The sequence below is a fragment of the Bactrocera latifrons genome, unplaced genomic scaffold, assembly GCF_001853355.1.
Source record: "Bactrocera latifrons isolate USDA-ARS-PBARC rearing strain unplaced genomic scaffold, ASM185335v1 scaffold_34, whole genome shotgun sequence".
Classification (NCBI taxonomy): domain Eukaryota; kingdom Metazoa; phylum Arthropoda; class Insecta; order Diptera; family Tephritidae; genus Bactrocera; species Bactrocera latifrons.
The window spans coordinates 78,186-105,074 of NW_017536979.1; the positions used below are offsets into that span (position 1 = coordinate 78,186).

General features: G+C 36.7%; 3 protein-coding genes across 8 annotated transcripts; all 3 read left to right on the forward strand.

Moving 5' to 3' along the window:
• Positions 1 to 134: 134 nt before the first annotated feature.
• LOC108971396 (protein THEM6) lies at positions 135 to 5,621 on the forward strand. The gene is made up of 3 exons (XM_018937434.1): positions 135 to 1,717; positions 4,701 to 4,915; positions 4,985 to 5,621. Exons 1-3 carry the CDS (start codon positions 1,567 to 1,569, stop codon positions 5,327 to 5,329), a joined length of 711 nt encoding a protein of 236 aa, XP_018792979.1. The 5' UTR covers positions 135 to 1,566; the 3' UTR covers positions 5,330 to 5,621.
• Positions 5,622 to 7,025: 1,404 nt separating this feature from the next.
• Positions 7,026 to 8,439, forward strand: LOC108971397 (protein THEM6). The gene is made up of 3 exons (XM_018937435.1): positions 7,026 to 7,123; positions 7,636 to 7,775; positions 7,847 to 8,439. The coding sequence occupies exons 2-3, from the start codon at positions 7,640 to 7,642 to the stop codon at positions 8,290 to 8,292; spliced, it is 582 nt and encodes a 193-aa protein (XP_018792980.1). The 5' UTR covers positions 7,026 to 7,123; positions 7,636 to 7,639; the 3' UTR covers positions 8,293 to 8,439.
• A 3,026-nt stretch (positions 8,440 to 11,465) lies between these two features.
• Positions 11,466 to 26,313, forward strand: LOC108971385 (tetraspanin-9). 6 transcript variants are annotated; one of them, XM_018937414.1, is made up of 6 exons: positions 11,466 to 11,677; positions 21,199 to 21,297; positions 24,207 to 24,398; positions 24,472 to 24,666; positions 24,728 to 24,885; positions 25,772 to 26,313. In XM_018937414.1, the coding sequence occupies exons 2-6, from the start codon at positions 21,235 to 21,237 to the stop codon at positions 26,010 to 26,012; spliced, it is 849 nt and encodes a 282-aa protein (XP_018792959.1). In that variant the 5' UTR covers positions 11,466 to 11,677; positions 21,199 to 21,234; the 3' UTR covers positions 26,013 to 26,313. The 6 variants fall into 6 exon arrangements, with proteins under 6 accessions (XP_018792959.1, XP_018792961.1, XP_018792962.1 ...); XM_018937416.1 differs by lacking the exon at positions 11,466 to 11,677 and adding an exon at positions 17,736 to 18,080; XM_018937417.1 differs by lacking the exon at positions 11,466 to 11,677 and adding an exon at positions 17,736 to 18,046.
• The last annotated feature ends 576 nt before the right edge of the window (positions 26,314 to 26,889 follow it).

Consider the following 26,889-nt stretch of genomic DNA (forward strand, 5'->3'; position numbering starts at 1 on the left):
TCTTTCGTATCACTATTGCGCAGACGCTTACGAAGAGCAGAGGAAATGTCAACATTTTCACAATAATAATCCTGAGAACCCAACATTTTTTCGGTCTCAAATTGCTTAGTAGTTATTTAGTTGCTGCCACGAAATGTTGCGCTTCAGAAATAAGTGAATTTTTGGAATTAAATACTTAGTACTTATTGTGCATATGAAGACCCCCAAAGTGGCATTTAGTGGTGGTGAAATTGACGTCGATGAAAGTGTTTTGTTTGCCACATTTCGTTGTTTGCTTTTAGGCGTGTAAACTTTCTGCAAATACGAAATATGAAATATGCAAAAGCGAGCAAGCACTTCCGCAAATGATTGTATACAAAGTTTTTCCGTCAATATAGCAATTATTAGCACTCCTTAAAAGTGTATACTTACAAATACATACATACGTCTGTATGTAAGAACTTTTCTTTGTGTGCACAAAATAAAGGAAGAACGGCAACAATTATTAAACTTGAATTCGTTTGAATTCGCACATCTTCTACACTAACAAAATCACACACATATGTATATACATATGTACATGCAACATCACCTGACCTGTCGGGTGTGAATAAGGCTTCGAGGAAGTGGCAGTGGCAACTAGCAGAAACAAGTTGAATAGAATAATTGTAGTAAACTGAGTGACTAAGTATGCCTAAACTCGTGCAAACATATATACAGTTATGTTTATATAAGCGTAAGTCGCAAGTGTGCGTTCTTCCGCTTCCACTGAGCGTCAAGATGACACTGAAATGAAAAGGATCATGACCCACTTTTGATAAGCGCGAGGCGAAAAGGCAAACAAATTGACTGTTAAAGAGGCTAACAAAAACAAAAAAAAAAAAATACTCAAATGATATTTGGAAAGCTAAAGAATAAGAGTAGTGTATCAGAAAGCAGTGTTGTAAGTGCAACACACACACATACAATTGCAAAGTCCTCGTAAAGTGGCGTAACAATAGTGTAAAAATATAATTACAATGTAGGCCTCACTAACGGTAAATTAAATTTAACTTACACTTGTTAATCTCCCACCAAATGCCAAAAAGCAAAAACAAAAACAAACGAAATTACACAAGAAAATATTTTAGCAAATAATTATTTTATTTTATTGAAATTTTACGACAAAAATTACACAAAGTACAAAACACACGCAAAAAAACAAAAAAAAAAAAACCTACGCCGTCACAGTCACCCTTTGCTGGAGCCGTGAATCCTTTTTGATTGTGCAACGAAGCCACTGCAATGCATAGAGTAATTACAGTTTCGAATCCGTATTAGTGCAGCTAATTATACATAAGCCAACCGCAATTAAAAGTAACAACAATAACAACACAAAATGCTGTAGTGCAATTGCTCGCTTGTCACGCTAGCGGTTGGAAAGCCAGCCAATCAAATAAAATTTGTTGCTCCTTCGAATTGGTTCCGGTGCCGGTTTTAGCACGCAAGTTCGGCTTATTTAAACACACAAACATCCACTCATATATAAGTGCATATATTTATTTATACTATATAATATTTTGGTGGTAAACTCATACGCTTCCGACTATGCTGCCTTGGTGGTGTTACTTGCTGATTACTGGGCTGGTGCTCTATGCCCTCTTCGAACTTCATTACTTCCTGCGAATGTGCCTTTGTGTGATTCTGGCGCGCTTCGTCAAACGAAAGTGCCACATTTTGGAGACGACCACAGTTGGCGGTGAGTTTTGCTAAAATCAACTAATCTTTATGGTAAAAATGTCAAGTAAGGTAGATTTATGTTCGTGGTCAGCCGAAAATTTATTATAAAACGAGTTTGTGAAATCGTTCATTTACTTAATTTGCAAAGTATACACAGAATAGAAGAGCATTATACAAGTTAGTATAGTTATATATTGCGACTAGATGTTGACTAAGTTTGTATCCGAGTTGTTTACACCGGCAACCCTCTTAGCTGTATTCTTCACGCGGGGCTGACTGGACAATGGACATCGCTGCCGTAAGCGTTTCGGCAGCTGTGCTATAGTAGTGCTTAGAGCAAGTCTATCCATATATAACTTTGTATACGAAACTTTTGTTTACGAAACTGGGGGAGTAAGATGTATAGCTATCTCTACCATTGCTAGTGCGGTACCAGGTGTTTGTTACAAAACACTAGGGGTAGAGGTGCTTCAGAAATATAACTCAATATGGAGGGGAACAAGTTCAGCAAGTTCAAGTCAGCTTGGCTACTGCCATTGGAACCACAGGGAACCTACTTGCTTGTATAGTTATTGGCCACATCTTTGCTGTGAAGGAAGCAGTTCACGGCGGTTGAAATGCTTCCCTCAACCCCCCTTTGCAATGCAAAAGTGCCAAGGTCCATGAAGACTCGGATTGCGAAAGCGTTAGAAGCACTCTCCGGGGGATGCTGACGGTGCTGGTTTGGCATTAAAGACTAAACCCGGGTAAAAACCCAGTAAGGAGGAGTTGAACGCGAAAGCTTTATATAAGGCGGCGGTCAAAGTGACAGATTGAACTGCAGTGCCAACCGGCCGAAGGAAGAAGAAGCGAGGTAGGCTTATGCTGACGGCCGAACTTACTACGGATCATAGTTCTCGTACAAGGGTCCTCGTACTGCACGATAGTGAGTTTATTCTACCGTAGTGGTACTATTTCTTTCATTGGGGGTTGTTTTTTACGTGGCGAGTCCCAAACAAGGCGACTCCTTATCGTGCGACTTCTTCAATCTGCTGATGGAGAAAATAAATAGAGCTGCAGAACTTAATCGTGCATGTACAATCATCTATAAGAGTGTACAGCCTCAGAAGAAGCGGTGTCGCCAATAAAGAGAAGACGTCAGGTGAAGCCATTGAGTTGAAAAGTTGAAAATTAAATCTGTAAACAAATCTCTATGGGCATTGTGACGAATATTTGAAAACTGTACATTCTGGTATAGTAATTAGAAAACATTGGATCATCATATTTTGACCATCCATGTAACTGAAGTATAAATCAATCTGTTCGCATCATTGAGATCTAAATCTGCTGATTCTTTGGAGTACGAAAACTTTAGCTTTGAATATATGAGTATAAAATATGACATAAATATATTAATGCAAAGATAAAATAATTAAAAATTTGCAATAAATTTGACTTTTGACACCCTAGAACTTTTTATAAGATACTTTGCCTGTTGCCATTAATATTCTTGACTTATTTGAGCTTAAACAGCGAAACGAACATGTTTTCACAATACTTTTTTGTTCTTACAACTAGTGGAATTAGAATAGGAAAGAAGAAAATGAAAATGTTCTGATGAAAGGTTGCTAAATGCCGTTAAAGAATGTATACTAAACACTTTCGGTATTTCAGCTGCGGTTGCCACATGTGATTGACACGTGCACTTGCGCTTACGTAAGCGCCATTATGAGCATTATTTGCAAGCGTTGGCATTCTCAAAAGGGCCTATAGGGAAATTTTAATTTGCAAATAATACTTGTCTACAATATTGAAATGAAAAAAATGTTAAAGTTTTCACTATAATACTAGAAAATAACTGAGTACACAGATTAAATACTCTTCTAATGAATATCAATAATTATTTTATTTAGTAAATACTTCTCCAAACACTTTTCAGTGGGGTGTGAATGTCGCATTCGTTACTACCATGGCGCTATTTTCTGCTCGATTTCCATTTGTTTTTACTAAGCAATAACAAAAACACTCTATACTTCCGAGGTTTCACTTTTTATTTTCTTTGTTTGTGTAATAAACGAAAGTGTTCGTCATTTCTCCATCAAACCCATATCTACATTCGTCTATGTATGCTATATATATGTGTGTGTGTGTGCTTTGGAGTGAATATTTCTCAGCCACTTTGACGTTGACATTTATTATCCCAATCAGCTTTGGTGGCAAGCAGCGCACGGTGCGAGCCGTAACCCTGCGAATGAGGCATCCTATTACTCATTTAAGTGATTAGTTTAGCCAAGTTCAAGGTAATGCCGCTGACGGAATATAAATTTATGAATAAATGTTATTATTGACACCAACCGCGCTGCATTAGTATTCAAGTATAACATATTTGTGTGCATGAGTGTTGTTTTAATAATGAGTACTTACACTGCGTATACGTAACTATTCACTTCATGAGATGATGATTTCTTCGGGACTGCTATGCGTATACGTAATATTTGGGATTCACTTGACACATATACAAATATTTTTAATAGTGGCCAACTTATTATACCCTGTTCACGATGTTTGTTATATTAAATGGGAAGCGTCTGAGAAATGTCCTTTTCTCCTCAAAAAATTGTTTTGTGCTTATATGGAAAACTTTTTCATTTGGCAAGATATCTTTACGAAATTTGGTATTTATAGCTTTTTAAGACAACGCCACAGTATCTGAAAAAAAAAATTATATGATATAGTAGGTAAGCAAACTGAGCACTCAAAGGCATCATATTGTAGTGAAACTTCGTTATTTATGAAGGATATTCCAGCTTCGGTACTACCGAAGTTAACTTTTTTTATTTTTAATAAAATAGAAGACATACTCCGAAAAAAAATTTAAGAAAAAGAAACTTAACAACTAAATTTTTTAAGTTTATAATTATTTACGAAAAACCAAGGCATTAAAACAATGATCTACGCATTTCTTTTTACCATTCATTTGATAATATCTTATTCGCAGAAAATAATTTTTAATTTTTACGTAGGACTCTGCCTGACCAACGACATCGATTGGCTGCTCTATCATATGAACAATGCGCGCTATTTGCGTGAACTGGATTTTGCTCGCGTGGATTTCTACGAGCGCACAGATTTGTATCGCACCATAAAACGGAAGGGTGGCTCAGTTTTTCAGGGGGCAGCTACCATACGTTATCGGCGATTTATCAGACCCTATCACCGTTTTCATATACAGTCGCGTGTAAGTGCGACCTAAGAGAAAAAAATAATATGCAAACATTTATATTTACCCCTTCCTCCTTCTTTGCAGATCATCTATTGGGACGATCAATCCGTTTACATGGAGCATCGTTTCGTGCGGCCCTCCGATCAATTCGTGCACGCCATTGCAATTTGTCGGCAACGCATCGTCGATTGCTCAGCGGAGGAGGTGATGAATGATCTGTTGGCACCCAAAAGTATGCAATTGCAAGCGTCGCACAACACGGTGAGCTCCACAGTGAGCCTGGACAATAGTGCGGTGACCACAACAAATCTGGATGTGGCCGAGAATGGGCAGACGCGCGTCAAGTTGAAACCCGATGTGCCGCCGGAGATACAGAAGTGGATTGAATACAATGATTTGTCAAGCAAAAATCTACGCTCGAATTGCTGATAGTTGCGGTTGATCGAAATGCCGAGCATGCTTATGATTATGAATGTCTAAATACTCGAGTAAAACTCTATACATACATACATACATACATATGAAACTGCACTTATTAAATAGCAAGGATATGCCTAGATGAAAGAATTATTTATTTTTTGAGCTCATTTTAATATGAAAAGTCTTGAAGATAAATATTTAATTAAGTTTTTGTTAATTAATTTTTTTATAGTCGAATTATATATGAAGCGCTAAAGCGTAGCAGCTGTGTATGCCAATCTCTAATATAATCTACCTTTACTACTTGTACGTGTAAATGTATGCAAAGGAAAACAAGTAAATTTGTAGAGCATAATGCAGAGCGTTTTACTTTGGAAGATAAAAGGTATGGGTTACTTACTAATGTTGCAAATGCGTATGTGAGTTTGTTTGCTACACTTTCATGTTTCAACGCTTTAACCGTTCTTCTTGAAACTTTCATCTACTCGTGATAGTATTGAAAAGAACATAGGATACTTAGTATTACAAAATATAATTTTTAGGTAAAAATTAAAAAAAATATATATTTTTACAAACACTTATGTTACAATGCTCGTTAAAAATTTTAAAAATTTAACAAAAAAAAAATTTAATTGAAATCATTTATCACACAATATTTGGGTTTCACCGCCACAACGAAGATGATCATTGCGATATAATATTAATATTCGTGTATATTTAGTTATTTAATATTGTTAACGATCTTTGATATTTATTTAAGGGATTCAATTCATAAGCAAATCTGCTGGCTTATGTCAATGGTATTGATATCATTGGCCTCAACATCCGCGCCGTTAGTTCTGCTGGAAAAGGTTGCGAAGAAAATGGGTCTGATAGAACGATGAGCTGTACGCGATGTTGTAAACTCGGCTATAACCGCGTAAGCCATGTTTACATCATTTAAAAAGAAGAAAGTTTAAGAAAACTCGATAAAGCTAAAGATTCAGTTTAGTGCCGTTACACATTCCGTTAACTTCGCAAAGGCTATACCTTTGAGTGATATTTGGACGAATATCTTTGGCAATCTTTAATTTTAGCGCATGAAAATTTAGTGTTATCGGTTTGAAAGTAGGCAAAAAATAGGCATCTTAAAACAGAACACGTGGTTGGACAAATCTTTATCTATATACTATACTCACTTCATGGCTCATACCATATGTAACTGATTAAATATTATTAAATATTGATTGAGCGCTTGCTTTCCTACAATTCTTTATTGAAAAAGTTGGCCAGTCCTTTGGAGGTAGCACAATACTGTTTTCCAATTTATAAAATAATGGCAGAAAAAATAGTTGTAAGAGCCATATAGCCGTTATATTATTAACCAAACGGTGTAGAGAACTCACTCACTCACTACATTTATTCAGTTATATTTTAAGTATTTGCAACACTGACAGTAGGGTAGTCATCAATGCAGAGAATGATAAATAATGCTCTTTCTCGCCATTCATACTCAACAAAAAGTTAAAAGGGCTGATGAAGAAACCGGTTGCATCAAAAATGCGTCAACAAAATAGTCTTTATTCGCTCGTATTGTATGAGAGAAAATGAGTAAACCACATACATACATACATATGGCAGTCGACGGTTGGGCACACGGCTGATGAGCACACTCACTACACGCTCTCTGGACTTTTACTTTTCTTTTCGACTTGCTTGGTACTATATAGTGCTGTTGTTATAGACTTTCAGCGCTTCACTTAGTTTTGGTGTGTTGTGGAAATCGGACGTGTGAAGAAGAAAACAACGAAACATAAAAATCAGGTAATTCACAATTCATGAGTTTAGAGACAGGCGAGTATAAGTTGAACTTGAAGTGTGTTGTAATACATTCATTCGCACTTTTTGAATTGAATTCGTATAAATTTCGAATATTAATATAAATTTGGGGCAAATGTCAAATCGATTAATTAAGTATTGCAGCAATCGACATGTTTATGCAAACAGCTGAGTGGGGAGTTCAGACAGGTGATTACAACAAAGAGCAAGCATGTAGAGTGTAAAGTACGGCAGAATATAGCCAATATTTTTCGCTGATTTTATTAAAAAATAACCACATATTTCAAATTTTCAAGTTACCATGTGAAAAGTCAGCAATTTTTCTGAGTTTCATAAGAGTTGTGGCCACCGTTTAAGGTGCATTATTTACGGTTATCTGTTGTTTTGTGTTGCGACATACTCCATCTGTTGTGTGCACACATAACACATATACGTTTGTAGTTGTGTGTTTTCGCTTGCTCATAATTATTGTATGTATATATTTTATCTCTCTTCAGCGCGATGTCTTTCCTAGTTACACTGCTCGTTCTCTACATCATTTGGGATGTTAACTACTTCATTCGTTGCATATTCACTGTGCTGGCCGGGCGCCTGTTCCAGAGTAAACGCAAGGTCACTGATACCACAACCATCTATGGTAAGTTCATGCTCACAAATTCATAAATATTTACATATCAAATTTAATATTTCTTAAACTTGCAAAAATAGGTCTCTGCACCTCACAGGATGTGGACATCTTCATACGGCACATGAACAACGCGCGCTACCTGCGCGAGCTGGACTTTGCACGCTTCCACTTCTATGCGCTGACTGGGCTCTATGAGCAAGTGTGCGAGCGCAAAGGTGGCGCCGTTCAGGGCGCTTCGAGTGTGCGCTATCGCCGCACCATACCCATTTTCCATCCGTACAAGATACAAACCAAGCTGATTTGGTGGGATGAGAAGGCTATTTACTTGGAGCAATCATTTGTTACGCTCTCGGATGGTTTTGTGCGCGCTGTGGCGTTATCCAAGCAGTGCATCACCAATTGTGACGTCACTGAAATAATGAAGACCTTCCCTGAAGCGGCAACACGTCCGGAAATGCCGGCGGAGCTGAAACTGTGGTTGGACTCGATTGAACTGTCTAGTCAGAAGCTGCGCAAGGATAAATGAGCGTGAGGCGGAGAGAGTGCTCTCTTTCTTAGTGTTGTAAACTCACTTTTTGGATGTTTAGGCTTATTTTTATACCTTTTTTAACGCTCCATTGCTTACAATGTGGACAGTGATATCGAAATAAAGTTTTTAGTTATTAAAACAATTTCCTTTATATTTTTAATGGGATGCAAAGTTCAGAGTCGGAGCTTATAAAGCTTTTAAATACCAAAATTTGTTAATTACGGCTGAATTAACAAACACCTTTGACTTCGAGCAATTATGAGGAAATGTGCATGCGTTTTTACAGGTATTTACCATATATTATGTATGCGCATGCAGTGTTTGTACAAATTTGTATTATTCGAAATGAGAGATGAATATTCAAAAGGGCATAGCAAATACAAGCAGGCGCGACGATTCCGCAGATCAGGAACTATTTGAAAATGGAAAGTACTTTATAATGTATACTTACATTACATTACATTGTATTGTTAAATATGACGTTGGTTCAAAACTTGCTCCTATCTCTAGTGTTGCCTATTTCTTCTTGATATCTAAATCTTCCGCTCCTAACTGTCGATTCATAGTTTTGTTGCAGTATCTAAACAGGTTATTTTTGCCGTGGAGCATTTCAGTTGACTTTAGTAAACCCTGTTAATTTTATATTCTAATAGCATTCAGGATTTCCTGTGACGCATCTTAAACCCCTAAATCCATGAGTATTTAAGACACTTTCAAATACACGTTTGTCCATTTCTTAGCCAAACATATCTGAAGGCGTTGAATAATACAAAACTTGACTCATTTGTAAATATTATGCTGTTCCAATCATGGTTGATGTTTTTCTGATCCCGTTTCCAACTTATTTCAATGTGCGTTTTTAAAAGTAGGCTTGATTACGGTCTTGTAGTGATTTTGATGTTAGTCTCTGAAGTCAGTATTGTAGTTAGAAAAATATTGAACTCCTTTTTAAACAAAAATGTTTGGTTTTTATTGGACTAAGCAATGGTTTCCTTTCAAAAAGGAGACCAATAGCTTTGTTCACTTTTTTAAGTTCCTTAATTTTTCTAATTTATTGGCTTGGCATCTATGTTTCCAGCTTCACCATAATAATCAGACCATCTTTTCTCAAATGTAGAACTCGTTTTTAAATACTTTGCGGCTTCTAGTAGCCTAATTTGGACTTTTAGGATGCTTACTTAGTAAGGCTTTCTTAATACCACGACACCGAATTGTACGCATCAGTGATCGGAATTGAACAAGTGTTTATTTCCAACAACAGTTGTAAATATCTTTCTGCGAATAAGTATTTTTTATAAGCAATTTAAGACTGAAATTTTGCTCAAAAATCGATTTTTTTGAGAAACCGCCATTTTGTCAAAAAATTTTACTTTAGTTTTAATCCTAAATTTTACGAACTTAATCTTATTCCTTCAATTGTTACTATATTTAACATTACTTTAACGAAGTCTGCTTTGTTTTTTTCTTATTAGAGAATCCAGTTCAGAGATATAGTGATCACCGAAAAATGTCGGCGCTTCCGGAGATCAGCTGTAAAGCCTTTCCAAATAAACATTTTTACTAAAATTAAGTCTTGAAATACAGTTAAAAGACACGATAATATGTGTACACATTTTGGGATCAATAAATTTAAAAGTTTACTCAGAAAAATTTCTGGAATTTTCGCTCTTTTTCGGCCTTCGAACTGTATATAACCTCTTAAGGAGTTATCTCCACTACTGAATTTATAAGAATGGTAAATAGTTTCGGAGATATGAAGGTATTCATAAGAATTGTTAAATTAAGTGTAATCGGTAACCAAAATCTTAAACGAGTTTTCTGGAAACACTGTTTTCTCTCTCTACCCATTGCCTCGAAATTTTTAACCGACCCTTTCAAATATATTTGCCAAGTAGTGGCCGAAAGAATAAGCTTTTAGATAATAATTTCCATTTTTTAAGTCATTCTAAAGTGTAAAATTTTCCACTAAAATCAAAAGTTGTAAATTTTTTATAATAATAAAATTTTTTTATCTATTTCTTCGATCATTACTTGTATTTATTATAAGCACAAATTTTTTTTTTTCTGTAGAAAATCGGACAACTTTTTCGATCTCCAAGAGCGACTACTGGAAATAAAATTGTTTTTAAAATTAATTGTCGGTTATTAAAGTATATTGAATCCCATAAGTGTATGTCGTTTTTTCTGATGTATAAAATGAAATTCCCCCTCAAAAATATTCACAAAACTGCGTTTAACGAAAACTATAGTTATTGCTTTATAGGTATTAACATCTGTGATATAATAACTGGATTTTCGTTCGCTTCTGTTATCCGAGCCACCCTTGATATGGAAGAATGGTCCATGACGAGATGTAGGTTGAATATGCCTCCAACTGATCTGTAACTGGTAGAGATTTGAATAGAGATAGTATTTTTCTTTCCATTACTGTAAAATATTTTGATTATTAATTATCTAGCTTAAGTATACTTTTGAGTTCAAAAAGTTGGAAAAGTTTTTATCTAGTCTTCTTACTTTAAAGTATGAGCCCTTAAAATCAATAAAGATTTAAGTGATCAGTTGTTAGACTTTTCATGCAAAAAAAACTACCCAAAAGTTATTGACCACTTTACAATATTGGAAATCTATGTTGTTGAAGCTATACTTTTATGCAACAGAAAAAATATTGCTTACTTAAAACATGTTGGATGGTATGATCAAACATGTCTGAAAAACACTAAAAACAACAAAGTATCTAACGTTTAAAATGTTCGCTCTAGCAATTTTAGCCCGCTAACATTTGGGGCTTGATTTGGATGCGAGACATCAACGCCAACGTCAACACTATCAATCAAGCAGCAAAAGAAAAAGCATCAACAAAGCAGTGCAAAAACAAATAACACGCTACAGACAACAATGCGAGCGCTCTGCCAATGCAAGTACCCACAATGTCAACGTTATCAGAAGCAAAAGAGAGCAGCAAGCAAGCGAAACTGAAGTATCGCAGCAATCGTAGTGGCGACTTTAACAACAGCGTCAGCAGCAGTGATGCGCGTCCCCCTTTGACGAGCTCACCGTGGGCATAATGCACACCTAGGCGTATAGTGGCCGACTCGCAAACGAGTATCTATTTATCTGGTCGACCGTGCACGCTGGCCGCAGTTGACTTTTCACGCTATCAAAGAACTTTTAATATATTCAGTTGTTGTTGAGCGCTCGAAGCGTATAGAACGGTGCGCGTAAAGCTGGAATATTTTAGCGGCGAGAGACGCTAATTCTTAGATAATTGTGTGGGTATATAAAAATCGACAATTTGTTGTTGTTTTTGCAGTGTTCGATCGCAGTGATAATTGGCGAGTGTTGGAGGCGCGTGTGTTGGAGGAGTCATAAAGTGTACCGAGAGGTAGGGGAGTTAAAGCTAATATTAAAGTTGCTGATTGTTTTTGTATAAAAATACTTTCAATAACATTCTATGAATAAATTGAATTTTATGTGAATGTAGATCATATTAACATTAAAATTATTCTGTTAAGCAGAAATCCTCAGAAAGCCCAAAACAAAAATGAGGACCATTGTCATAAGCTACTGATTTTAGAAAATGTGTTGGTCTTAAATAAAGAAAAAAGTATTTTTGAAACTGTTGCATAAGCCTGGCCTAGATTCCTCTTCTCCAAAACGAAATGTGCGCCTTAATTTTCCACAACAAATGAAGGAAGCCATGTGTTTTAAGGCTAGTTTGAATGGTTCCGTTGTTTCGTGCTTTAAGAAGCTCGATGTGAGCCTTGAAGCCTCAAATTCGGCAATGTAGTACCTAAGGCCTTCCCTCCTCTGAAGGCTGGAAATTGCTCCGTATGTGAACAGAAAAAAAATTTTATTTTTCAGTGACATGCAAACATTACTGATGAGTTCTAATTAAGAAAAAATTAAAACAATTTTTTTATTAGTTGTGTTTTCCTAGAATATTTTATTAAATATTGCATTTTACATCATCACACACCGCACACATCCACACATGCAATAATCTTTTTTCTGCACAGCTTTTGTTTTTCTAAATTGCATCCGTTAATTTAAAGCGGATGCATCCCATCACTGTGCGCTTCGTGCTTTCGTTGTGGTTATTGCTGTTGTTGTGCTGATGCTTGTTGTTTATCTATACATAAATATTAGCTTACCGCAGTAGCAAATGTTCATGTCGCCGCATCTCACTTAAATCACTCACATGTGCAGCTAATGCAGTTATTCCACACACTTAATAACACTTAAAAAACAACAACAAAAACGAGCAAATAAATAAATACGAGTATATAAATATTTTCCAGCCCGTGTGTTAAGTATACGCCCCGCTGTGATCCCCGCCGCAGGCGTTTCGCCGCCCAACATCCATTACGAATCTTTGTGTACATGTGTGTGCCCTTGTGTGAGTTGTCTTCGCTGATAAAAAATGAGCGAATCAGTACAAATGCCAAGATGCAATCAATTCATTAAGCGATGAGCGAACAGCCAAAGTGCAGTCACATCTTTTTTCCATGTCAAAGAAGCCGTGCAAGTGACTTGCTTGCATTTTTGCTGCCTTTTTTGAGTTTTTCTCTCCCATACACGCTTTGTCAAATCGGCAACAGGTGCGGTTGATTGAGGAGACGCAATAAATAAGCGAAGTTATGTCTCAATAAGTGCGCTTTAGTTTTAATCAACAAAATTCAATTAGAAAAAAAAAGAAGTCAATCTAATCAATTATTGAAAAAGAGGTCAGGGATTCTATTTTTAAAATGCACTCCGCCGAAAATAATTACAATATTTGTAGAGTTCCCATCCCTAAAAACGACAATGTGCATGCATTATCTTCCATAAATAAAAGCGAATTTCCATCAACTTTCACCTTCTCAGCGTATTTTGGCATCTGCCGAATTTCGTAGTTTCCTTGTTGTTGTTGGCGATCGATAAATTGCAAACAAGTCTGGTTCAATGCAAGCGTTTACTGCCGCCAAAACCAGTTGCAGTGTGACACTGCTTTTCCGAAAGCAACCAAATACTTTGTATCGTTAAAATAAAAGACAAAAACAAAGCAAGAAAACTCAAAATAAAAGCAAAATGAAAAGAAAAAGAAAATTGCAATGCATAGTAAAGAGCGTAAGAGAGTTGAAAGAAAGTTGCTTACTAGAATTTGCGCCAGTCCACCGCAACTATTTGCTGCTTCAGCCATTGAGTACAGTTAATGGGGCCACTGCTCGTAGATCTAAAGAACCCAGTCGGCACTATGAATGTCTATTAATAGTGTTAAAGTTAAGACAGGCATTTGTAGAACAAAAGGTATATTTTAATTTGAAAGCGAATATTTCAAGAAATTTTCGGGAAGTGCAATACAAAAGTTAGTTCTAGAACTCGCTAGCTTTCATGTTTGCAATAATTTGATATTTAACATAAGTTGCTGGTGGATTATTCGTATCAGCTATTTTATTAATAAGAATTTGTTTACCAAACACGATATAGGAAAGTAAGTTCTTTAATGAGATGGCTTATGAGATAACATATAAACTCAAAAGTTTAATTTGTCAGTAATGAAAAATATTTGTAATATAACCTGTAGTACAATGGTCTTTTACAGTAGCTAAAAGTAGATTCTCATAATGGGTAGTCGAAAAAGTCATTTCGTATTTTGTCAATAGAAGTCGTTGCAGTCATATATCTCCAGTGCTACTAATCACATTGTGTCATGTTGGAAAGATGAGACTTTAAGCTTAATTTAAGCAAAAAAAATTTAAATCAGAGAGTTAAAAAAAAAGCTTTTCAATAACGAGTAAGTCAGATGAAATTTGTGAAGTTTACGGAGACGATGCTGTATCAGTTCGTGGAGCACAACAATGGTTCGCTCGCTTCTTTTCTGGAAATTTCGATGTGAGAAATGCATCTCACTCTGGTCGACCAATCGTTGAAAAAGTCGCACATTATTGGCAAATGGTCAGGATTGACGCCTCGAAAGGTTGTGCTGAATGTTTGGTGGGATTGTAAAGGAATCATCCACTATGATCAACAGAAAAGGCTTCGTCTTCCATTAGGACAACGCTAGACTAAACACATTATTCATGACTGGGCAAAAACTGGGAGAGCTTGGCTGGGAAGCTATGATGCGTCCGCCATATATTCCTGTACTTACACCATTGAACTGCCATTTGTTTCGGTCAATGCAGAACTCCCTTAATGGAGTAAAGTTGGCTTCAAGAAAAGCCTGTGAAAATTATTTGTCGCAGTTTTTCGACGAGAAACCAAAAAAGTTTTACACTGATGGAATAGTGTCTATAGCGGAAAAATGGCAAAAAGTAATTAACCAAAATGGTGCATATTTGGTAAATTATAAATATAAAAAGTTGATTAGAAATACGAAAAGACTTTTTCGACTACCGAAAATTTTATGGAAATTTAGCCATAATAGCTCTTAACTGAATAACAAACCAACATTTGCTTCTTTTTTTGCTTAATTTCGGCAAGTTGTCTTTTACATCGTGAAAGCCGACTTTATACAGTTGCTCATTTCGTACCCAAAAACTACAAGATATAGGTTGAATGAATAAAAAGATGGAAAGTAATATCATTTTCAAAAATCCGATCTAAAGAAAATTATTTAATTGCAATTTCTACTGGGCGGTGAGATATTATAAGACAATAGCTCGATCAAAAGTGCTGATTTCAGCATTGGATGCTGACTGAACATTCGTTATGCCAAATTAAGCTGAAGCTTTTATCTCAGCACAAATAATAATAATAATACGTAAACGCAGAAAACTACCATGAAAATGTGATACATGACGCTGATGAGAACGTGCCAAAACAAACACCACACTCAACCTTATTTCTACGTAATTAATTAAGAATTAAAAATTTGTTGCATGCAACATTATAATATGATTAAAAGCCATATTTGTGGTAGATTCCAAACCATTATGGAAAATGTGTCGAATAAAGTACAACAATAATAAATGTAAGAACTGACCAGCCAACAAGCGAATGACCTTTCAAGTGCATCATACAATTATCTTTCTTTGTGTGGCAATAACGCATTTGTGCTGCAAGCCGCCTTATGAGTGCGCTCTTCTGCGGTCACTTGAATGCACGCAGCGCAGAGCATTGTACGTATGCATGTAGTGTCGCGCCGCTGAAGACACTTGCATATTTTCATAACAAAAATGTGTTGTTGTCATTATTGCATATAACACTGTGGCAGACACACATGCAGCTGCGCCTTCAAAGTGACAGCTACGTACATTGTCTATGATTGTGATAAGTTGACTTGACACTTGCAGTCAGGAACCGGTTGCGCGATTGAAGACGCCACCCGTTGCTCAACGGAGCAAAATTAACTGGATAAACGGCATGTGTGCGGTTTTACTTATGCTTTGCGATCGTGGGCTCAATAATAGTACTCTCTGTAATAACAACAACAACAATTAGTTTTTTGTTGATAATAAATTCTGCACGCAACATTTACAATAAGAGTACGCCTCCAACGGAATGAAATTCCTTAACAGCACTTTTGCGTAAAGTTAATTGTCTCAAAGTTGAAGTGTTGAAGGATCTTCAAGATTTTTGTGTGTGCACGAACTCACCACTTTACGTTACTTGTTTGCCTTTGAATAAAACTGTGTGTACATTTACCGCTTGACCTATTTACGGCGGGTTATTGAAATTGCATGGATATTTCTGACCTATATAATAACTGTTTAAACCACTGATTATTTTTTATATTGCTAGTGAAATATTTTATGGCTTTTAGCTTTACGAATATAAAAAAAAAAAATAGTAAAAAGTTATGAATAGAGCTCAAATCAAAGAATTAGAAAATTGGAATAAAATTTTTGGTAGAAACTTTGATCTTAAGAGATAGATAACAGACAGTTTAAACAATAAATTTCCATCCATCAGAGAAAATATTTTTTGAAGATTATATATTTCAAATACTAACCCCGTATCTGTTCCATACGGTGAGTCCAACTTTCCATGACGAGTTAGAGCATTTCGACTGGTAATTGTCCGCAAAGGCTGTAGACTTTTCGTATCTCATATCATATCATATCACACGTTCTTGGAGGCCAATCGAACACTTCAAAACGTGAAATTATCTGCTCACCGAAGAGATTCTCAATAAATCCATCGATTGATGGAAGTATCGGCGTCTTGTTGAAACCGAATGTCACCGAGATCAATTTCAGACATAAAATAGTCGGTAATCATGACGCGATAACGGTAGTCATTGACGGTTACGACGGCATCATTTTTGCAGAAACATTGACCAATTATTCCACCCGCCCACAAACCACACCAAACCTCTGTTTTTTTATTTTATGAAATGGCAGCTCTTGAAACTCTTCAGGTAGCTCTTTGTCCCTAATGCGGAAATTTTGCTTGTTTGCTTACCCATTTAATCAGAAATAAACCGCTTCGCATCGCTGAACTAAATTTGTATCCAGAAACAAGGGTGTATCTGAAGGTAACGACTAACCACATAACATGAAATTAGTGGTAAAAAAAAAACAAAAATTAAAGATATCGTGGTTGAGGTCACCTAGCTTGAATTGTTCGATTTACCTCACTCTAAGGCTTCGCGAATCGGAAAAGTGTGCAATCCACTGGATCTCTCTGAGGATAAATTATTACTCTGAGTTTTTTACTTTACACTTAGATGAAATTAGATGATTTGCTTACCTTCTTGGGGATGTAGAAAAGTATAAGGCATGACCTTATTTTGTATCTGCTATCAGCAAAATTAGTACACCGTTCAACCTCTCTCAGTAAGTACAATAATCTACACATATCTGTATACGTTTATAGATATACATCTGCGCATTTCCATTGTTTGATGTGACCCTCAAAGGCAGCCGCATCAGCGCGGACTAAGTCATGGCCACTCAACGTTGTGTGGAACGAGAAAATAACAGAGAAACACGACTGTTCTAGCTGCTATTTGCTCCCTTCAATGCGAATCGTAGTAAAAATAAATGTTGTTGTTTTTCGCCAGCGACACTTCCCCGCCTTGGCTGAGCAAATTGCAATTTACAATGCTTAAAATGCTATTATTCCAAACTGTTATTGAGTTAAATTAGAAAATAAGCGACTGAGCTTGGCAGCGATAAGCCGCGCTGTCGTATGCGCTACGTGTGGCGGGCAACCGCACAACCGGCCGGGTGGAAGCGAATCAGCGTTGCAGCATTCAGTAGCTGGCGACAGTTGGCGACTTTCGCGCAATTATTCCAAACAAACAGATACACATACATTGTGTCGCTGTAGAAATGCGATTTTTGTTTCTAAAAATTCACAATTTTCTTTACAATTAAGCGCCGCTGTGTGTGCATACCAGCACTTATGCCAACATGTGCACACACACACTCACGTATGTGTTCAAGCGAGCATATAAATTACACCGTGCAACTGGACGGTTGAATGATCAACTGAATTTTTGACTTGTCGCCGACTATGGCAGAGATTTTTCTTTTGTGACCGACCACCGGCGAGCGAACACAGACAGTCGCTGCTGACCTCTGGTCCGTCTGTTTAATCCGCCGAAAGCTGTTGCAGTGAAGAGTTTGTGCGCGCACGCGTCTTCGCTTCGCTTTATCATAATCCGGACAGTTGACTTGTGCTGTGGGCTGGGAGGGGTCCAACTGAGCCATCGCGTTTGACCATTAAATTTAGTGCCGCGGATGAAAGTGATTTGCGCTGCTCATTTACCAAGTGTAGTGTACTTTACGCGTTTGCTTGCGGTTCGTGCACAGAGCAGACCTCGGTTTGAATTGCATCCACAGTTTATAATTACCTTTGTATGTGTGTGTGTGTGCGTGTGTGTGTGTTGGTTCTGTTATTACTGTGCTGTAATTATTGTTATTTTTGCGTTACTTTGCTCAAGTTCATAAATTAAAGTCAAAGAAAGCAGATTTTGTAATAAGTGTTTGAGAAAAGAGATATTTCTTAAATGCTTCATGGAAATATACATACATATATAATCACATATTGTATATATGTCTGTAGAAATGAATATTGCGTCTTCCTTGGAAAGTTATGTCGTGTTTATAACCGAAGATAAATCTAAAAGAAACAAAGTTTGTTGTATATGAGAAGAACTTATTTGCTATCAAAGTGCTTTTGCGAAGTAATTTTAATAATTTGAACACGTAAAAATACCTTGACTCAATAAACTATAATGTTTTGAACTATGCATTATATAATCACTCAACTAGCAAGAGCAGTTAATAAATATTATATCCTGCTTATTAATTAAAAAATTAAAAGTAGTTTTATGTTCTTGATTTTGAAAGGCAAACACTTTCTGAAATGTGTTGGTTGCGTTTAAAAACTGGTTCGTTTCGCAGAGCGATTAAATTATATCCAGAAACCAGAAAGATTTTGTCTGCTACTATAAGTAACTGCGTCTTGTACTTAATTTTTGCCTTTTAAGAATGCTGTTCGCCTGTTGCCGGGTAAGCCTCCGCTTTGCATTTTTCAAACGCGTGATAAAAAACCATATAATCAAGATAACAAATAATTAGTTTCTTAATTATTGTATTTGCTTACACTGATACTCTCTCTGATTTTTGTACAAATTATACTCGTAGCTATGAATGAATACAAAGGCTTCGGTGCCCAAATTTTTTTATTGAATATTGCTTGTCTGTACTCTAATTTAGAAATCTGTGCGACGGAAGTCTGACAAAAGATGTTGTAAATACTGCTGAAGCTTTCTAAGATTTCCAACATTTTGATTCCAGTGAAAATGTGCACTGAATCATACTTGAAAGACAACACTTCGTTCGTTTGAGGGCCTTACAATATGAAACACTGGAGGAAGCGTCGATAGTGAGCCTGCAGTACCTACTGAAATTCACCTCAAACGCAGGCATCTTGATGGAAAATTGCTTCTCTTGAACTACGTCACAGCACCATAACTGGTCTGTGCGTGGCTCACAAGCCTACCAGATTAAGCAAACCTAACCTAACCCTTCTCGTTCGTTTTCGATTTTCTTTTAAACATTGGCTCGACCAGGGTGTGTGTTTTTGTCTGGCCTTTACATCTACTTCCTAATTAATAGAGACAATAAACTTAAAATCATGGACATTTCGTCTTGTGACTTCTTATTTCGTGCTTCGTCAGAAATCGAGCGAAATTGTTATAAATCATTTCACCATAGCTGCTCGATGTTGGTACCTTTTGGTCGATTCGGTAATCCCGATGAATTCGAGAAATATTGTCAATAGTTGTCAAAGGTACCTCCAGTAAGGTCTCATTTTGCTGGTACATTAGATAAGTTAAGTAAGTGAGGATTGCACCGCGACCAAGGGTCCATTGTGCCCTCTCCTAACTCGCAACGTCTCAACTAGCCCCATCAAATTGATAAGTTCCAATATACTGCTAGATGCTATTGATGCGATGTGATCCCTATTTGGAAACATGGATCCAAGGGTCTGCTGCAGACGGGTAAGCTCATCAGCCTGTTCATTCCCGGCTGTACATTTGGGACCTGGTACCCAAATAAGGTGCAGTTGGTTACGTTCTGATAGACTGTTCAGTCGTTCTATACACTCCTGCACCAATAGCCATTTTATCTCTTATGCAGAAATTGATTTCAGTGTCGCTTGGCTATCGCTTAGTATAGATGTACGCTTATAGCAAATGGCACCATGAGTGTAAAATTAGGTAGCAAGATGCATTCCATTTAATCAATTCACTTGATTGATAAAGATTTAAAATTGTCCAATGATTTTTCACTGAATCAAACATCGTTTATCTGCTAGAAAACTATACAAGTATTCCTGTACCAAGCACTTCAAAACATTCCTGCGGTTATTGGAATAAATATAATTCCATCATTCACTGTCGATATTTTTGTATTGATATTACTTTGCAAATAAATCAGGCCTATCCTGAATATATACAGTCAGCGTATATACTGAATTAGAACTCACTTGGTTTTAGCAACGGCCTTAAAGATAACTGCTACTTACTGCATATCTTATAAGCATCACAGCGCTGACCTATTCAAGTGATATAAGAGAGCAGTGATTTGCAAGATAAAATATTATCTCAAATGCTGCTTATCCGCTAGTCTGCGCTGAAATAGACAGCAGTCACGTAAGTGTAAAAGCGCATATTATCAGCTTAAAGCGTTTGATTAGATCATGAGATAGTTAGTTTGCAAATACAAATGAAAATGTAGATATACATAAGCGTACTATCAGCATAATAGGTGAGCTAAACTGAGGTAATCGTAAGCACATGAGTTCGCTATCTGCGCTAAGCATGCCTCCGACAATACCAACACCGACACCAACAGCGACACCGACAAAACGTTTTCATGTCATACGGATTATGTAATAAAATATATAAATATATAATATATACATTTAAATTCGCTATCATAGACAGAATGCAGTACAGACCCCTAGTCTTCGCTGAACGGAAGTAATTTTTTACTATTATCGTATTATCTATTGTGGCATACACTCTTGAATATATAGGGCGTAAGTACTTTGCGGTTTTAGGGTGTCATCTACGCAAGCTCTAAATTCTATAAATTCGCACATAAATTTGCATTTGTTTGCATGTAAGTGGAAGCTGCTGCATCGAGGCGGAATCGCAATTATGATTTGTTTATGTTTTATGGGTTAATTTATGGTAAGTTGACCTTATTCTGATTGCTTTAGCTCACTTACGTTTTTGTGCCGTGAGCGTTAATAGTTGCGAGGAATTTATACAGCTGAGGACATGATTTAGTGAATATACAGAGCGAGGCAGATTATTTAATAGTGAATATGAGCAGATAAGTCTAATTCCTAATTTATTTTAAGCCTTATCTAAAATTGAACACAACAAACTTTTTTCGCTTCAGCAGTTTATCATAAAATCTTTATAATTCAGAATGAATCATCATCTTTTAATTTCAGTTATATAAACTAAACAGATAAAACCACTTATTCAAAATGGGAAATGCAGGATACACATGCATTCGAAGGACGTTCTGTTGGCTCAATATAATATTATGGGTAAGTTGACTGAAAAAATTACGAAATTATCACAGTTTAGAATGGCCATATTTTATTGTAATTATGTGTGATCTCTAAACGTTCCGGCTCTTTGATTTTTGTGTTTCTGTTAAGGCTCTCTGGAGCATAAGATATCTGTGTGAGTGCGACGTATCACACGATTGAGAAATACGGTCTTTTCGCTGCCGCAATAGATTTTTGGATTGGCTAATTCGCAGTGAAGCGACATTTTTGTAACCTTGTTGTAGTCTTCCTAAGAGCATGGCCTATACCGCGCCATTTTCTACTCTTTGCTTGCTTGACTTTGATATCTAGATATATACATTTTCGCTATTGCATTAGATTAACTTTTAATAAGGCTTCTCTTCTAAGTTGTCTTCATTTTTCGAAAAATATTTAAGCAAAGCAATTTACTTAAATATGATTCAGATCGGTAATATTCAAAACAACAAGAGAGGGCATATGTTAGGCCACTTAAGTAAAAATTAGTCTATTCGTCCTCTAAGGTCGAATTTGAACTGACTGTAATCTTACATCGAAAAAATCTCTAATACAAACGAATAGCGAACTTCACTCGAGATACAATAAAGACTTAGTATAAAATGATAAGTAGAAATGTTCTATGGAGTTTTGGCATATATCTAAAAAGAAATTCCCTAAGAAGCGTAGGTTCTTGTAAAATGCACAAATTAAATTCGCATGAAATGGATTATAATGTTCGTCAGTCAATCTTTTTTGACACCATCGATTACCGTTTGCAAAATATAGCAAAACTTTTTAATTGAAATTACGCATGTAAGCCCATTCGTCGAAAATTTTTTTCTAGGTTAGTATGGCTGTCACATCAAAATATTCGTGTTTTGTATACGCTTGTCTTTCTGAAGTATATTAGGAGAGGCCTTTGGCGATAATTGTTTGTCATTAGCAAGTGTTTTTATTCTTAAAAATTATTCAAAGAGGGCCGAGGACGCTTTTCGATGAACCACATCCAGGACGGCCATCAACATCAACTCATAATCAAACGTAATAAAAAAATTGGTGCTTGAAATCGACGACTAACAGCCAAAGATCTTACTGGCATCAGTGGAATATGAGAAGAAACCATTGAAAATTGTGAAAAACCATTTGAAAATTCTTTTGGGCTTAAGAAATGGGAAGGCAAGATTGGTTCCAAAATCACAATCTTTTTCTTCCTATACTTTCTGACTAAAACGATGTCATGGAACATATTATTACTGATCTTGAGTCTAGGATCTATGCTTACGACCCGGAAACAGACCAAACAATCAGGCCGAATACAGCAGCAAAAGTAAACCGAAACTGAAAAAATCAACGCTTTGCTGACAGTTTTCTTCGATTAAAAAGGTGTGCTGTACTCCGAATTCCTTCCGAGCGACCAAACTGTCAATAAGGAATACTATTCGTCGTTTACGCGTAGCTATTCGTAAAAAAAGCTTGGAATTAGGGGCTGAAAACTCTTGGGTTTTCCACTATGGATAATGGACCGCCGCATTCTGCATTGATTCTTTGTGACTTTTTTGCCAAATTTATAAAATATAAATTTACCCCCATGTGACTTTTGGCTCAAACGACCGCTTCGACCGTTTTGATTCAACTGAAGCTATTACACATAAAGCGCTATGGGAATTGAAGGCTATTGCGGAAATTGATTCTAACAACAGTTTCGAGGATTGGAAAAGGAGGATTACTTTGAGAGAGAATTTTGAAATTGTGAACATGTGTGTTGTGTCTTATTATTTTTGGCTCATAACAGTATATTATGCTATTAAGCGAATTATGCCGAGTTGTCGGTCCATGGCCAAATAAAAATCCGAGTCTGCTCCGGTATCCGATTGTGGTTGAAACCATGGTAAGCAAAATTTGTAGGTTTCTTTTAAGTCATATGGTTGCCAGGTGGCTGTGATTACGCTCATTCTACCATCTATAACCGATAACCCAAATTTTTGGAGAGTTCTAGGCAAACAGAAACTATGTGTCTCTTAGATAATAAATAATTTAATAATAATTGTGGGAAATATCTCAACATTTTTGGATTTTGTGAGATGCTGGCCACAGCAACTGCAAACTATAGTCAATACTAACACTGAAAGCCAGAAAAGCAAATCATGTATCCAATGCCAACTTAAAAATTCCCATCTATTGAATTATAATTTTTCTGAGTGATGGGAATTGTGCTGATGCTCAACAACAGCGAATTAAATGCAGATTCACTTGATTTCAGATTGTTGGCTGAGGTGCTATTCACCTTTTGTGCGTGTGTGTGATTTGAGCAGTTGCTGTTCGTCTGCAGCGGAAATAGATGTGTTTTCCGAATTTCAAGCTGTGTATAACACGAATCGTGGCAATAACAACAATAGTGCACCAAATAAGTTAACGAAGCAGAGCATATATGATAAGGTGTTAAGTATGTAGGAATATGTTATGTGTTATGTTATACAATAGTCGCAGAGCCGACATCAACATCATCGCTGTGGCATTGTAAAAACTTCGTAGACTGCGCTTTGTGATGCCTGTTGCTGTGAACAATAACTATTTCGGTCTGAGATAGTTGCATTGTTGCAATGACCGCCGTAGACGCGTCACCGCTAATGAGCCCCCTACATGCAAAACTGCACTCCAAACGTCTACTTTATTTATTTTTATAACGAATTTATTATTTCATTTAATTATTATTCACACTCATAGAGCTTGAACTGCCGAATTTAGCAGCAAAACGTCATCATATCGGGCAGACGTGCCGCCACATTGACCTAAACGACTTAAAATTGGGCAAAGCTACTTTGCATTTCAATTGCCTTTCCGCACTAATAAATTAAAATGTATTTTTTTAAGTAAAAATTATTTTCTCGCTTCATTCACCTATTGTCTCTGCTTCCTTATCGTTTCAGCTTTGCAGTTGTGCTTTCTTGGGTGTCGGCGTGTGGCTGCGTCTGTCGTACGAGGGCTACGCCACGCTGCTGCCCGACCACCAGGTCTTGAGCGCAGACTCGATTTTCTTAGCGATTGGTGTGATCGGCTTTGTTGTATCATTCTTCGGCTGTTGCGGTGCTTGGGTGCAATCGCGTTGTCTCTTGGTGTTGGTGAGTTCGCGGAAGCGGAAGTGTCTGATATGGTTTCGTTTCAATTAATGAATCTTTTACGCTCTTTTCACAGTACTTCCTGCTGATTGTCATGCTTTTCTTGAGTGAATTCCTAATCGGTGCGATTGCTTTCCTGTTCCGCGGCGGTTTGGGACGCACCTTTGCGAACGAGCTGCGTTTCGGTATCGAACGTCATTATAATGCATCGGATCGTGGCAGTTTGATTGCGCCATCTGTCGCCGCCATCTGGGATAGTTTGCAACAATCTGTGAGTGTTGCGAATATTATTTTTGTTCAATTTGGATAATCACCCTTTGCTACTCCAACAGTTTGAGTGTTGTGGTGTGTCCTCTTATGAAGATTGGTACGATATTCAGTCGTGGAGCGGCAAACGGTGGGTGCCTGAATCGTGCTGCCGGCCATCGGAGGCGCGTAGCATATTGACGGAGGGATCTGGAGATAGTTTTCTGCGAGTTGATTGTGGAAAGTAAGTACACCGTGTTGAAAAATACTAAAAACTGTCTTTTCAAAAACTCTTGATCGAAATTGTAGCGAGTAGCGAATTTGTAAAGTTATTTTTAGCTATGATAGATGGTAGTAAAAAAAGTTTTTTCGTACTTCGAATCAAACTTCAACATATTTTTTTTTTGTATTTATAATGAACTCAACCAAATATGTACCATTTTGGTTGACCAGCTTCTGCCATTTTTTCTCTTGAGAAAAACTGTGACAGGCCTAGTGTTGTCCTGATGGAAAACGAAGCCCTTTTTGTTAATCAGTTCTGGCCGATTTCTTGGATTGCTTGCTTCAATCTCTCAGTTGTTGAGAGCAAAATGTAGAATCAATCGTTCAACCTCTTAGTGGATGGTTCTTTCCAGTCCCACCAAACACTCAGCAGAACCTTTCGGGGCATCAATACTGCTTTCACGATCATTTTTTGAGCTTCACCACGATTGGACCATGAGAGTTGGACTTCATTTCGCTTCAGCAAAGAATCGCAGATGTTGTTTCATTAAATTTTTCATGCCGTACCCAAACATCGAGCGTCTTTTTGTAGCCAGCCTGTTTTAAATGGTTCAAAACCGTTTATTGATGAATGTTAAGATCCTTAGCGATGTCATGGCTGCTTATGTGACGTCACTGGTCAATCTTTTTCATAATTTCAGTGACTTTTTCAAGGATAGGTCGATCAGAGCGAGGTGCATCTTTCACATCGAAACTTCCAGAACGAAAGCGAGCGAACCATTGTTGTGCCACATGAACTGATTTCATTGGTAGCTTGCCGTGCATACTTCGCCAATATAAATTATCTGATGCATCCTTATAATATAATTAATTGTGTCTTAAATTTCTCAATATTACTCTGCATTTAGATCCGAAAATCCCGCGCTTTGGTGGAGTAAAGGCTGCGCCCACTCGTTGCAAGCCTGGTTCCAGGGGCAGCTGAATATCGTCGGCGCTGTTGGTTTGGGCATTGCATTCGTACAACTCTTCGGCTTAATTACGTCGATGCTGCTATTCTGCACCGTTAAACATAAACGTGAAACTGAGACATACAAATCCTATTCGCCATCGATTGATCCGCAGACACGAACGAGTAGCTGGGAGGACTGAAGCCGACTTTAGCAGCGTGCTAAGAGCAACGATAGTATTCTTATCATATCTTATTGATTAAAGACATTTAATTAAGATATTTATATAACACGATTTGATGCAATGAATAACGAATAGCATAAGTTACTAAAATGCTTGATAAATGTATTTAGTCATACAATTTTTGCTAACTTGTATGCAAATTGTGCCAAAAATATTTGTTAAGTGTCTTACCCGGTTCGGCGTAGGCAATTGTAGGTTATTTATCATAAGATGCTCTTTAATGTTCGAGAGCAATACTCAAGCTATCTGGAAAAAGAAATGAACGAGCGACGAAATTCATTAAATCAACTGCATAAACTGCCAGTTAAGATACGTACTAGATATTTGCAATAAAAGACGAGTATTATTAGAAATCTATGTTTAAACTCTTTATAGCGTTAATCTAGTGGGTTTCAAAAGTAAATTGAATTACTATATTTATAAGTGTACAATCGGACTTTAGAATATTTCAATATTAAGGCATATGCAAAGCTTCAATTTGTCACAGTTGATATTCGCTGTCTTCGATTTGCTACAACTTGTATAGTGGCGAATCGAACAAGCAACTGTTATAATCAAATAGGATTATAAGAGAAATAAGTTATATCAGTTTAATTAGTTATCCGTATTCCATCTTTGTTGTGCTTTTCACTTTTAAATGTTTGAGAGAGTATGATCATAGGCAAGTTGTTTAGAGATTTTTTTAAATTTTATTTTCAAAAATACTATATTATATTTAGAATCCTTTGAAGCAATGCAAAAAAGTTACATAAGAACATTTTATTAAATAATCCAAAAGTCTAAACTTTAGCCAAATATTTGCAGTTACTAATTACTACATTAATTTGATAAATAG